Source organism: Vipera ursinii, assembly GCF_947247035.1.
Source record: "Vipera ursinii genome assembly, chromosome: 2".
NCBI classification, from domain to species: domain Eukaryota; kingdom Metazoa; phylum Chordata; class Lepidosauria; order Squamata; family Viperidae; genus Vipera; species Vipera ursinii.
Genome location: NC_139513.1, coordinates 77,350,790 through 77,364,493, shown reverse-complemented (window position 1 = coordinate 77,364,493; position 13,704 = coordinate 77,350,790). Strand labels below are relative to the sequence as shown.

Sequence of the window (13,704 nt, the reverse complement as noted above, 5' to 3'; positions counted from 1 at the left end):
TGACAGTAGGATTGTTATGGGATTGTGAGCTCAGCCCGGTCCTCTGTTACCGCCCGTTTGTCTGCTGCGGTTGGCTTGCAAACGTTCTCCGCTCCCCCTCCCACCCCCCCGAACTCCCAAGGTGCACGCGCCGCACTCGACCCCGCCCTCTGGCTCGCCAGGGCCTCGCGCCTTCCGCCCGTCGGGCAGAACTGGCAATTTGTGGGCCTCCACGTGCCTCCCGCTTTTCCCTCCTTGGACTGTTGCCTGGAGGTTGCCATGGCTACCCTGGGCGCCACGTAACAATGAGGTCGCCTTGGAGACCGAGGGAGGAACAGGCGCACGGACCCTACGTCGACGGCGCCCGCTTTTTTTTTTTTTTTTTTTTTTGCGGAGGGACGAGTTCGGGCCTCGCGCTCCCTCGCCGTCGAGCTGAAGGTGGTTTGCGCCTCTGCTCCTCTCTCCTCACCCCCACTGAACAAACCACAAGTCTACGCGCATGGCGGACGAGGGGACTCGCGATCCGAGAAGGCGGGGCTCAGCCTCAGGTCTTTACTCGGACGCCTCTACGTAGGCCTGGGAAGAGGCAGAGGAGGGCCGGTAGCGATTCCAGAAGATCTTAACGGAATTATAGAGAGGCAAGCATTAGAGTTCGTCTCTTCCGGTGCCGCACAGCGCTCCTTCCGGCAATGCTGCCGCGGCCTCGGCTTGGAGGCGCCTTCGCTGCCCTCGCTTTGGGCCTCCGGTCGAGCTTTCGTTGTTACGTCCGAGCCGCGATGGCGAAGAGCAAGTTCGAATACGTCCGGGATTTCGAAGCGGAGGATAAATGTTTGCCCAACTGCTGGATCGTGGTACGGTTGGACGGACGCTGCTTCCACCGGTAAAGGCTCGCTTCAACCATTGGCGGCAGCGTGTGGATTGAACAGGCTTGGTTGCCCGGCGACCGGCCGACCAATAGGAAAGAAAGAGAGGCAACGCCGGGATTTTGCTCAGGCCTCGGCGGCGCCGGCGGCTCAGAGTGAAATCTGCTTCGCTCTGGGCGTTTGGCTTCCCTGACTTCACTTTAGGATACCGTTTACTAGATATTGGACTTTTGTGCCCAGGATTCATCAGATCGTACGGGGCATTGCTGGGGATTCTGGGAACTGAAGTTCACACGTTTGAAAGTGGCCAAGTTTAGTGAATGCTGCGAATTGGGGGGGTACTGTGCGCTTGCGTGTATGTTTAATACCATACATCAGGGGTCTTCAAACTTGGCCCTTTTATGACTTGTGGACTTCAACTCCCAGAATTCCTCAGCCAGCTTTGCTGGCTGAGGAATTCTGGGAGTTGAAGTCCACAAGTCATAAAAGGGCCAAGTTTGAAGACCCCTGCCATACATAACTCATCTGATATTAGGAGGGCTTTATTGGATATAGTAGCATGAGTCAAATCTTAACAAATGTTCTTTTAATTACATTTGTAATTTTTGGGAAGAATCGTTTCTCTCTAGTTCTTTGCTCAGGTCAAAACATCAAATGCCATTATCCAGAGGTCAAAGGCATATTATTAGCGTCCAAGGTGAAAGCATTGAATGCTGTTGACCTCTTGCAAAGAGAGTGCAGAGCTATCTTATATTCAGGGCTAAATAGTTTGCACGTGTCTAGTTTTAGAATTTTAAAGTTTTACTTTCCTAATAATAGTTCCTCACTTTCTAATTGATATATCTTATTGGCAAAACACTACTCTTCTAAAATGGCGTTGGTTTAGCTTTTTAATGACTTCTAACTTTTTTTTAAAATTTTAATCCCATTTATATCCCGCCCTTCTCCGAAGACTCAGGGCGGCTTACAATTTAAGCACAAACCGATGCGCTTAGCAATAGCCTTCATTCTATGTATATGCTTGCTTATTAGGGCTTTCGGCCCCCCGCCAAGCGGCATTTTTACAAAGTCAGCTTATTGCCCCCAACAATCTGGGTCCTCATTTTACCTACCTCGGAAGGATGGAAGGCTGAGTCAACTGAGTCAACCTTGAGCTTGGTGGGACTCGAACCTGCACTAATTGCAGGCAGCTGGTGTTACTTAAGGAGGCATTAGCCCACTGCTGCACCAAGGCTCCATTTTGTAATGACAATAAAACAGGTTATGTAAAATTAGATGGATCACAGCTTAATGTTTATCATATTGTATTCTATTATTATTTGGAAGAACTATCAATGGTGTATTAAAAAATAAAACAATATATTGCATTTGTACAGATGGCATGCATTCATCATGCTACAAATGTTCTCTGGACAAGTTCTGATTTTACTAGTTTCCAGGAGCTGGATGTTGATATGATCAAGAGGAGGTGTGCTTATAATATAGAGGTTTCAATTGAAAAACATTTTCTTCAAGCACCTGCTCTTTTAACGTCTTAAGCAAGGTGGACAATTGACAGAAGTGTCAGAGACCGTACACCAAATGTGTTAATTCCAGATGGAAAAGAAAATCCTGAAGCCAAAGCATATAGGGCTTTAGGAGTGAAACTCAGTAGTTTGAATTGCACTCAGAAACCTATGGGCAACCAACGCAGAACCCACAGTGTAAGTGTTACATGGCTGTCATTTTCATTTTCAAGCAAGTAGGGTACTACATTTTGCACCAATTTCAGGTTACTTTCAAAAGCAGCCCCATGTAAAACACATTGCAATGACTGTTACTGAGGTCTATTGCTCCAGGTAGGGCTGCAACTAAGTGGGCAAAGCCCCTCTCATAGCCTCTACTAAATCTTCAGTATCTGTAACGCAGGAGAATTATTTAAACAGATATGACAAATCAAGTGTTTTTAATTATATGCTTTTCATTTTGAAGCTTTGCTGACCAGCATGATTTTAAGAAACCTAATGATGATTGTGCTCTTAATTTGATGAACAAGTGTGCCCAAACAGTGATGGAAGAGATGGAGGAAATTGTCCTTGCCTATGGACAAAGTGATGAATACAGCTTTGTTTTCAAAAAGAAAACCAACTTGTTTAAGAGAAGGGCAAGGTAATTGTTTTTACAGTTTTTTTCCCCTCCCAAAATAGGTTAAGACACTCTTTCCAAAACAAGCTTTGATGTAACAATTTGATTACTTTTGATTTTATGATGCTAGCAGCTTTCCCATATGTATCCATTCTTAGAAACATAAATATATGTAGTGATGAGGAGACACATACACAAACACACACAGGTATCTTTGCATGTGTATATTAGCATTTGATGGATAAGTAGCCATTAAATGTTACTGTCAAGGTATTTTTTAAATTTCATTCCCGTTTTTCACTTTTAGAAGTGGTTTAACTATGAAATCTTCCAAAAATAGATGATGACCTCATGCCTGTTTATTTCATATTCTTCTTTAATAAACTGCAAAATTGTTTGACATTAGTACTTCAGTTGCACAGAGATTATGCAATATTGGATTATAGTTTATTTAGTACATGAAGGTCTTATAGCAATATGAGCTGCTGTGTGACTTTCAGTCTGTGAGTGAAGCCTTGTGGTATAACAAACATTATTTTTGAAGCACTTTATTTGACAACAAATTGTACAATTCATTTATAGTACAATGTAGAAAGATATTAAATCAGTTTAATATGATAGACAAAGACATTTTAAAAGATGCTTTATATATAATTCATAAATAAGAGTTGCATTTTACAGTTATGAGAAGTTTACTGTGATAGAATCATAGATACTTACAGTCAATCCTGCCTAACATAAAATATATACATGACAAAATTAAACATTTTGGATCTGGACTTTATACTTGGCATATTCTTTGAGATAACTAGAGCTAGTCATTACTCTTTGTAGAGAAATCTTACATATTTTGGAATTATGCTGCCAGTATTTTGGATTCATAAACTATGAGAATAAGTTACAAAGCTGTAAATTTATAGAAAGAATTCTGAAAATCGGGAACAAGGGACACATTTTTGCTTTTATATAGACTAGTTAACGCTTGGGTTGGTTATATTAAAAATTATATTTTTTTCTTCCTTTTTTTCTGTTCACAAGTAAATTAATGACTCTTGTGGTCGCCAAGTTTGCATCCAGCTATGTTTTCTATTGGAAGGATTATTTTAAGGACAAGCCCCTTTTGTATCCACCAGGATTTGATGGACGTGTTGTGTTGTATCCTAGTGACCAAAATCTAAAAGATTATCTCAGTTGGCGACAAGCCGATTGTAAGTATTGTAGGAGATGGAGGTTGTAGAATGGTAATTTTTAAGAATAGATATTTAATCTCTTTTTCTGCTTTAAAAAAACATTAAAGGAACCTGATTTTATTCACTTGAGTTATCAACTTTTATCATCACAACTTTAGAGATGGAAAGTAGCGGGACGAGAGGTGTCTCTTCCTTACAGTACTCATGTATTTTCTCAAAATTGTATTCATACTTAGAAATACTTTCCACAACTAAAATGGAGCTGTGCTATAATCAATTACTCTATGAAATATGATTCAGATGCTGCCTTATTATTCAGGTCAACAAGTGCAAAGGGTATTAATATTGATGGACATTCAAGATTATCATTGATGTCTTCTATTTCCTTCCATCGCGTCTAGCAATTGATGAGATGACTTCTCCAAAAATTTCTAGTTATTGCATTCTTACTAGATGGCTTTGCCCAATAAATTGAAGAAAGTAAACAGAACAAAACAAAAAACCCTCTGCACAATGTAGGAATTTATTATAAAAATACATTTTAAGAAACTGTGATGTTACTGTTTAAGTTGTAATAATTATAATACCATTTCTGAAACCAAGCTTATAGTAAATATTACTGTGAAGATGAAATTTAATACACTTTCCATTCTTCTCTAATGATGATTATTTCACTTGGTATCACTATAGGTCATATCAATAACCTCTATAATACGGTATTTTGGACTCTTGTGCAGAAAGGTGGCCTGACTCCAGTACAAGCCCAAGAGAGACTTAAGGTTTGAAACATTCCAAATATTTCAGTCTAAAGAGTACATTGTACCTAGCTTGTGTTATTTCCAGAAGCATATACATTAACATTCGAAGTATTTTTAATATTGGAACAGATGTATTTGTGTTGTATTCCAAGTTTTATTTTACATTTGCTGTTTTTGCTGGAATGCTTGTCTACATGGGTTGGATATGGTTTCTGGTAGGAAGGTTAAGCCTACAAAGAACTGGCTATTTAGAAAAGATGTAAGTATAGCAACCGATCATCTTCAGATAAAATGGGGGTGGGGGGGTGGGGGAAGAAAAACACTTCATTTGTTTATTTATTGTATGGCACATGATACGTGGACTAGCAATATAAATTAACATTACATTAATTAGATTAAAAGAAAAAGACTAGAAAGTTCCCTTTTTCCTCTGGCTAATGCTAATTGTTTGCAGGGGAATCATCTACCTTAGGATTTTTTTTTCTAAATTATTTGGTTTAGTGCTAAGGCACCAGCCTAGAAAGCAGGAAACCATGAGTTCAAGTCCTGCCTTGGAAAGCCAGCTAGATGACCTTGGGCCAATCACTGTCTCTCTCTCAGTCCAACCCACCTCATAAGGTGGTTGTTGTGGGGAAAGTAGGAGGAGGAACGTGTGTTGGATATGTTTGCCACATTGGGTTATTTGTAAAATAAAGGTAGGAAATAAATAAATAAGAAAAAAGAAAGAACAGAAAGAGAAGAAAGAAAGAGAGTTGCAGGAAAACAATGACACAAAGCTCAATTCCTCTAGAAAAGCAACAGTGTTTGTGAAAGCTGTGATTTGATTCATTTTTCTTTTGACTTCTCTAATTTTAAGACCATAAAATGTTAGAAGAAATGTTATATATGTACAACATACTTTTCATTGCTCATCTTTAGCTCCTATCAATCAGGAAGCTTTGATTACTTGTCAGTCTTAGTATCCTAAATTTCATTTCCCATGTGCAAATGTTAGTGGGATGTAGCCTAGATTAGACCCTTGGATGGGATCATTCATCCATGTGTTATAATCTTGGCAAGGAGATCAAAAAATATTGTTTTGCCAGACATTTGCCATCATCCTTATCTTGTACTTCTATGCACAAGCATATTCACGGACAATTCTTTTTCTCTTCATAATATTTGGATCTGAAGGGGGGATCTGGTAATTTGATTGTGTAAGGGTGAACTATGTGTTTCAAGAGTGCAACAGCCCAAAGATTCCCAGTCTACCTTCCAGCCATAGAGTTAGGGAAATACAGTGATTTCACTGTGTGCTACTGGAGATTTTAACTAAGGACTCTAGCCATGTTATGTTTATCAGAATTACAAGTAAATGAAAATATTGACCTCTAGATCAGGGCAAGAAAATAATAGATGTCATAATGACATAAGTATACATAGCTATTAAAGAGAAGATGGGGACACATTACATTTTTTTGCTGCTTGGCAAACAATATTCTCCCAATTGCAGCTTTGAGGTCTAAACCAGGGGTTCAAACTGCTGGCCCACAGGCCGGTTGCATCATATGGAGGCCATGCCCACCCCAGCTCCAGCAATGGAAAAAAAGTCACGATACATTGCGACATATCATGTGACGCGGCGAGTTTGACACCCATGGTCCAAACAGTTTATAAGCTAAGAATAAATGTTTCCATATGCACCTACACCCTTGAGTCCACAGAAGAAACAGATAAGACTGAAATTGCTGGTTTTGCAAATGTTTGTTATGGAATAAAAATATTAATTTTTTAAATACTAAATTTGCCCTCTCCAATCTGGTACACTTTTGATGTGTTAGACCTCATTATTATATGTATATGTATGCGGTCATGGAATTCTGATAGTTATAGTATCAACACGTTTGGAGGTCACCAAATTGGGAGAAATGTGTATTACATTATTTCACCAACCTTTTGCCTGCTAATAATAATGATGGATGGCATCTTAGTCACTGTTAAAGAATGAGGTTTTAAGCTTTACCAGTTAGTATCTATATGCTTCCTTATAGATACTATATGATGCTGCCTTGTTTTCTTTCTGGGGAGAATGTGTGTTTTGAAGTGTGGTGGATTCCTTTTTGTTCAAATATCCCTAAATCAGGGGTCCCCAACCCCCGGTCCATGGATACGTACCAGGCCACGGTATGCCAGCAACCAGTCCACACAAACAAGCAAAGCCCCATCTGTGAGATGCAGGCAGCACACAAAACCACGTCACCTTCTGGTCCGCAGAAAAACCTCTCTCCACAGAATCAGTTCCTGGTGCCCAAAATGTTGGGGACCTCTGCCTTAAATAAAGAGCAACATCCATTTATTACATTTGAACTTATTACAGTTCTCCTAGGTTCATATGAAATGTTTTTCTTTTCTTTTAGGGAACCCTTGCAAATGACAAGAATGAGATTTTATTTTCAGAATTCAACATTAACTACAACAAAGAACCTGAAATATATAGGAAAGGAACTATTTTAATATGGAAGAAGGTAAGTCACACTCTTGTTTGTTTTTAAAATGATAGCAGGCATATTTTAAATAAGTAATTATACAAAATATTTTAAGATAATATAGTGATTTTTTTTACAAAGTCCATCTGTGCTGAATTACCAGAGACATCTGTCTCATCAGTTGATCATGCTTTTGTATGATGAAGTTACTGCAGAATTATTCCTATATTAGATAACCAGAAGTGTTGTCGTTGTCATCAGCCATTCAGTTGTGTCCGACGCTAGGCCACTCTATGGATCAGCACTCTCCATGCTCCTCTGTCTTGCACTGACTCCTTCAGGCCCGCCATGGTCATCCCAGTGACATCCATTATAGTGTCCAGCCAGCTGATTTATTATTTATTTTATTTATTTATAAATAAATAAATATTTATACTAAGGACCAGAAGCAAAATAGTGGTAATTCCAGTTTGAGGTTTACTTAAAGCTGGATCTTCACATATTAACTATCCCTGCTATTGAATTTGGGCTTATGAAGTCTCTATGCAGATATCTGTCTGTACATAAAACCAAATCATGTACTTACCTCTACTGCTGAATCCTTTCAAAAATAGTTGTAAAGTAGAATACTGTATTAAGTTGAATCTACCCAAAATAATAGGCATTGCATTTCACTAAATATCACTTTAGTGAAATAAAGTTTTTTTAAAAAAAGAGACTTTATCAGTGTAATAGCACTGAACATTTAGATTGGAGTACGCACCATTATGCTGTTCATATTTTGTGATATTGTACCCTGGGTCTTTAAGTGGAGTGAGATTGCTGCCTGCTGAGGTTAGCTCTTCTCTACCTGTGGAAGAGAACTGCTCCAAATGGGCTGTAGAAACAGAGCTGGATCTTTGGGATCTGAAGTCCATTTTCTCCATCCCACTGGAGGTGTTCGTTTCCCCTCCAGGTACGAAAGAGAATTGCTTTGGTGGCTGCAGAAATGAGGCTCACATCTTTGGGATCTGACTTCCTTTTCTGCAGCTCTTCAGAGGATTTCCCCTCCTCTCTGCATGGAGAGGAATGCCTGGGCTCCTGAAACAGCACACATGGGGTCTGATCTCCATTAGTGCTCCCCTTTGGAGGAGTTTCCCTCCCTTCCATATGCCAGAGGATTGGGAAAGTTCCAATCCTATTTGTCTTAATCAAACTCTTCCTGTTTGACATAGCATCCAGTTTGTCCTTGACTCATGACCACAGTTGAGCCCAAAATTTCTGTTGCAAACTGAGACGGTTGTTAAGCGAATTTTCCCCCTTAATGTGACATTTTTGTCACAGTTGTTAAGTGAATCACTGCTGTTGGTAAATTAGTAACATGGTTGTTAAGTGAATCTGGCTTTCCCATTGACTTTGCTTGTCAGAAGGTTGCCAAAGTCACATGACCCTGGGACACTGCAACCGTCATGAGTTGCTTGCCAAGCGTCTGAATTTTGATCACGTGATCACGGGGATGCATGTAAGTGAAAAACGGTCATAAGTCACTTTTTTCAGGGCCATTGTAACTTAAAATGGTCATTAAATGAACTGTTATTGAGTACCTATACAACATGATTCAGGAAAATGATATCTGCAATACTAATTACAGATAGCCCTCTGTACGTCCACTTGTTCAGTAAGCATTCTGTTACTATAGTGCTAAAAGTATGGACATGCAACCAGTCCTGAAATTTCATCTATTGCAATGCCCCCACGTCATGCGATTATGATCCAGGCATTTAAGTGTCTGGCTCATTATCATGTTGCCGGAAGCTGCAGCCACGATAGCCATTTGTTAGCTTCCAACAAGCAAAGACAATGAGGAACTTGGCAGGGAAGGTCACACATTGCTCTGGCCCACGGCACCACCCCTTACGGTCTCTGGCACCTCTCCCAGACACTAATCTGTCTTGTGTGGCCTGCACTGGGTCTTCCAAACCCTCCCCCGCCTCATGTATAACCTGTGCTGGGCTTCCCTGATCCTCCCATACATCTCAGAACTCCTTACCTGGGACTCCCACCACTTAACAACCCACATATCTTGGGGTTATGACAACAACTAGGACTGCTAGGATTGCCCTCACTAAATAATGCAGTCACACATCGTGCTTTACAATTGTTTAGAATGGCAATCCTGGTTCCAATAGCCATCATAATTCTAGGACTATCTGTACTATTAGCTATAGCTTATCTGGCCACTGGTAAAAGATGGGGATTCAGTTATGGAACATAGGACACTGATTCCCCAGCCCTGCATATGAATCTGAATACTGTGTAGAAGTGTGTACAGTATGTGAATTAGATCTTGCTGATCTAATTAAGTATATAAATCAGCAAGCTATAGTACTAAGTCATGGTATGGCTTCTTGCATTCCCCAGGCCTAAAACAAGCAAAACTTATTTTATGTCTTCTTGAAAACCAAGGAATGATTTTTTTGGTCACAAGACTTCTTCCCCCCCCCCCCCCGTCCTATATTCTACAGTCAGGGGCTATAACGTAAAACTATAACAACACCCGGCATCTTGGAATTCAAGATGTGATTCTTTTATTTTCATAGGATTAATTCATTAGTACATGTTAAGGTTTTCTGAAGATTTAACACATTTTTTATTTCCTTCTGCCCCTATTAAACATTATATCATTAATGGTTTGATGTCAGATTTGGGCAGCATGGTTTTGGGAATGAGGCAATTTTTTGAAAACTGCAAGACAAGGTTGTGTGTGTGCGCACACACATTACCTATCGGTTGTCTGTTCCTGGCTTAACATTATGCATCAGTTTAGCCACTGCATGTCAAAAATATGTTGAAAAAGTCATTCTCTTCTGGATGAAGTAGAATGAGTATGCTTTGAAGATGAAGTCTTCCATTTTACAGTGATAGTCTAACACATGAAAGTGATGGTTCACTTTAGAACATTAAACACTGCAACTCTAAAAGAATTAAATTCTGAATAGATTTTAAAAAGTTCAATTATTAATATATTATTTGTATTTCTGTTCCTAGGTAGATGAAATCATTAAGAAAAAAAATAAAACAGAAGAAACAGAAGAGAAGGAAATTGAAGAAACCAGGATAAAAAATAGACCAGTTCCTTTGCATTGTGATATTATTGGAAATGAATTTTGGAAACACAATCCTGAAATCCTGATTGATAAGAGGCTTTAGTCTGAACTTATTGGGTATAATTTATAGGACTGCATCATGGTGGAAAAAAATGTATTTCTGTATTTTGTAATAGCCACTTTGAGTGAATGAATGAAAAGTCCAGGTATTGTTCATAAATAAATACTTTTTAAATTAAAATTACGAGTAAGCTGATAACAATCTTAAACTTTACACTGGAAAAGGAATGCTTTTAATTTCTTTTCCGGCCCTCAAAAGGACTCTTCTGCTGTAGATCTCATGAGATGGTAAGTTGCCCATTTAAAACTCTGAAAACATTTAAACTACTCCTTCAAATTAAATTCTATCATCAGGGAGCCAAGTTACAAATTATCCTAGTTGCTAATGTCTCTGGATTATATGAGTGATAAACAAAATACCCTGGCAAGTAGCAGAAAGTAATTAGGAAGTTTTCTCTCAAGTGTAAATTAGTTCCGGCCTTTTTGAAAGCTATGGAAACATAATTTCCCTCTGTAATCGAACATTTATTATTTGGACTCTCTCCTTGCTGCTTTTCGGATTATTAGCCAAGGTCTCAGGTGGCCAACCAAGAGCAATAACGTTATTGTATAAGGGAGATAGCGCAGCAGGGTGTGTTTGTAGGTCATGCTCTCATTTTGCTGCTGCCTGGGAAACTATCCAGTTCCTGCTGTTGAGAATTGTGGCAACCAACTTACTGAAAGTCTTGTATTGGGATGTGAAGTTCAAAGAGTTGTGTTGCTGTTCTTGCTTTTTTGAAGGCCAAGCTGCCCAGGAGTGAAAAAGATAAGAGGCATGGGGAGCAAATGTGAGATTAGTGTAAAAATTTGCCTGGCTTCTAGTGGCTAGGTTTTCATATGGAACTTTTTAAGGGGATTTTTAATTGTTTGCTTTTATCTGTTAATTTTCTCTAAAAAGAAATTATTTGGAATGAGAGGCATTTAGCATTGTTTTAAAGCCGTTTGAAAAAATTGTATTCATTTTTTTCCTGAAATGGCAAGGTGTCTTCATTACGATAGTTAAGATAACATTAAATAAGTAAAAAGAAACTGGAGCAATGTGCATTCCAAAAATGGCGCATTCTTGTATCTGTCTCAGCAATCCGCAATACTTGTAGTGAAGTTAATAGGAACAATAGGCAAAAGTATCTATGCAAGGCGGATTTTTGTATTCCTGCTTCCCATAAGGTGTTCCAAGTTAATACCAGCAACAATAAAGCAGCTGTGTTTTCATAACACACTGAGGCAAAAGCAAACTTGTTAGCCTAGTGCAGTGATGGTGAACCTTTTAGAGTGCCCAAACTGCAACCCAAAACCCACTTATGTATCGCCGGGTGCTAGGTGGGCGTGACCCATGGGGTGGACGTGGCTATGGTGGTCACGGCTGACTGAGTGGCATGGCCAGGGTGGGCGTAGCCACCTGGATGTTGCTACTGGGAAGGGATGCCTGTGGGGGCCGTGCAGGGTTGGGGGAGATCCAGGGGGTCCCTGGCAGGTGGGGCCGTCGGCAGGAGGCTCGTCCTGCAGGGTGAGGCGAGGCAAGGGAGGTGGCAGGGCAGGGGTGCCATTGCCCAAGGCAAGGCGAGGCAGGGGCTGGCTGCAGACAAAGGGGGGGCTCCGGTGAGGAGGAGGAGGAAGAGGGTTTAAGCAAGTTTAGCAACCGGAGTGGGGATCCCTCTCCAACCCTCAACAAAAATACTCATGACAACAAAAGCCTCGGGCAGGGGGAAGAGCGCGGGCAGGTGGGCATCTTGCTCAGCTGATGGCTTGGGGGGGAAGGGGACAGCTATACCCCCTCCCAAATGCTGCCCTCTCACGAAAGCAGAATGAAAACTCCAAAAAGCGACAAGGAAAAAAAGTTAGAAGTGTCTCAGAAAACCTGTATTAGCAGATTCAACTGATATAAATCTGGATGAAGAATGGTCAATAAAGCATTCTTGGTTGTCTATTTTATCTTTCCTAATAAGCTGTAACCAACTTCCTCTCTTCACTTTGCAAAACCTGTGGGTCCCACGCCATTCCACAAACCTGCAAGAAAACAGTTGCAATTGGAGTACTCTTAACTGTAACTTTGAAATGTGGCACCACTGACTTAACTGCTGTCACACTGCAAGTACAGTTCGAGTTTACAGTACTGGTTTATCCATGTGATATTTATTTTATCTTTCTTCTCCTTATACAAAACTACACCTTCTATACGCAGACTGGAGTTATTGTTGGTTTCTTATCCAGTTTTAGTTTCCCTCTGCATCTGATTGGCCAATGGAGTAAAATAACGCCAAAGTTTGCTTTTATCAAGTATTCTTATTCCAATTTTGGAGGGAGGGGGAGAGACAGAAATGTTTTCTGTTTTCAGAGGGTGTGTATTTCAATACCATTTCCAAAGTCGAATTCCTCGATATATAGATTATTCCTTTTCTCAAGAGGTCCCAACCACAGACCTAAGCCCAACAGAAAACAGGATGTTGGAATCAAAGGAAACCAGGTTTATTTGGATACACCCTGGCATGCCAGATCAAAGCGGTTGTAAACAAAGTTAGCGCTGGGAGCAAACGCCTCCCACTGGGCTAAATAGACGGATCCCGACCGGGCCCGCCCCCACCCACCTAACCAGTATCCGGAACGATGATCTTAAGAAGGGCGTTCAAACATCTTGCACGTTTTACTCACTGCCTAAACTCTGCGATTCTCACCTCTGCAGTTTTGCTACAGGAGGCGGGGGTCACTCCATGCAGAAAGGAAGAAGCTCCTTTCCCAAGCTGGAGGGCTAACTTTGGCTGCCCCCGACTCAAGAGGTTTCCCTTCCAACGTGCACTTAATTTGGCCCCCTGAGAGAAGCCGGGCCTCCCCTTCCCCAGCTGCCCATGCCTAAGCGCCCCTTAGCCAAGAGAGACAGGAAGGCGGAGGGGAGCAGCCATTCTCATGAAGGCACGACAAACCCGTGCGAAGAGAACTCAGCACTTTGCTGAGTTTCGTCCCGTTGCCGCACTAAAACCTGGGGAGCGCCAAAACTCACTTGCAAGTCTGGGGTGCTGGAGTTTCCCAGTATAGCTATGCCAAGCCGTGCCGCCAGGCTTCCTAGTCGTCAGCAGAAGGGAGATCGTGGCAAGAGAGATCTTTTTCCCCATTCCCTCCCCAGCCCTTGAACTCGTCTCGACACC

At 40.9% G+C, this 13,704-nt stretch overlaps 1 protein-coding gene across 4 annotated transcripts; it reads left to right on the top strand.

The window, feature by feature from the left end:
• Positions 1 to 16: 16 nt before the first annotated feature.
• On the top strand, positions 17 to 12,188 carry THG1L (tRNA-histidine guanylyltransferase 1 like). 4 transcript variants are annotated; one of them, XR_014491307.1, is made up of 8 exons: positions 17 to 859; positions 2,814 to 2,990; positions 4,005 to 4,174; positions 4,847 to 4,935; positions 7,311 to 7,418; positions 8,786 to 8,880; positions 9,780 to 9,897; positions 10,407 to 10,434. XR_014491307.1 is itself a non-coding variant. In XM_083353558.1 (6 exons), exons 1-6 carry the CDS (start codon positions 669 to 671, stop codon positions 10,566 to 10,568), a joined length of 897 nt encoding a protein of 298 aa, XP_083209684.1. In that variant the 5' UTR covers positions 22 to 668; the 3' UTR covers positions 10,569 to 12,188. The 4 variants fall into 4 exon arrangements, 1 of the variants encoding a protein (XP_083209684.1); XR_014491305.1 differs by lacking the exon at positions 9,780 to 9,897 and having other exon boundaries at positions 18 to 859; positions 8,789 to 8,880; positions 10,407 to 10,536; XR_014491306.1 differs by lacking the exon at positions 9,780 to 9,897 and having other exon boundaries at positions 18 to 859; positions 10,407 to 10,536.
• Positions 12,189 to 13,704: the final 1,516 nt, after the last annotated feature.

Excerpts from the sequence above, each read along its gene's own strand:
- THG1L (XM_083353558.1), top strand. The coding sequence starts at position 669 with ATGCTGCCGCGGCCTCGGCTTGGAGGCGCCTTCGCTGCCCTCGCTTTG. Across the intron at positions 2,991-4,004 it reads TTGTTTAAGAGAAGGGCAAG|TAAATTAATGACTCTTGTGG; the intron begins GTAATTGTTTTT and ends TCTGTTCACAAG. Across the intron at positions 7,419-10,406 it reads CTATTTTAATATGGAAGAAG|GTAGATGAAATCATTAAGAA; the intron begins GTAAGTCACACT and ends TTCTGTTCCTAG.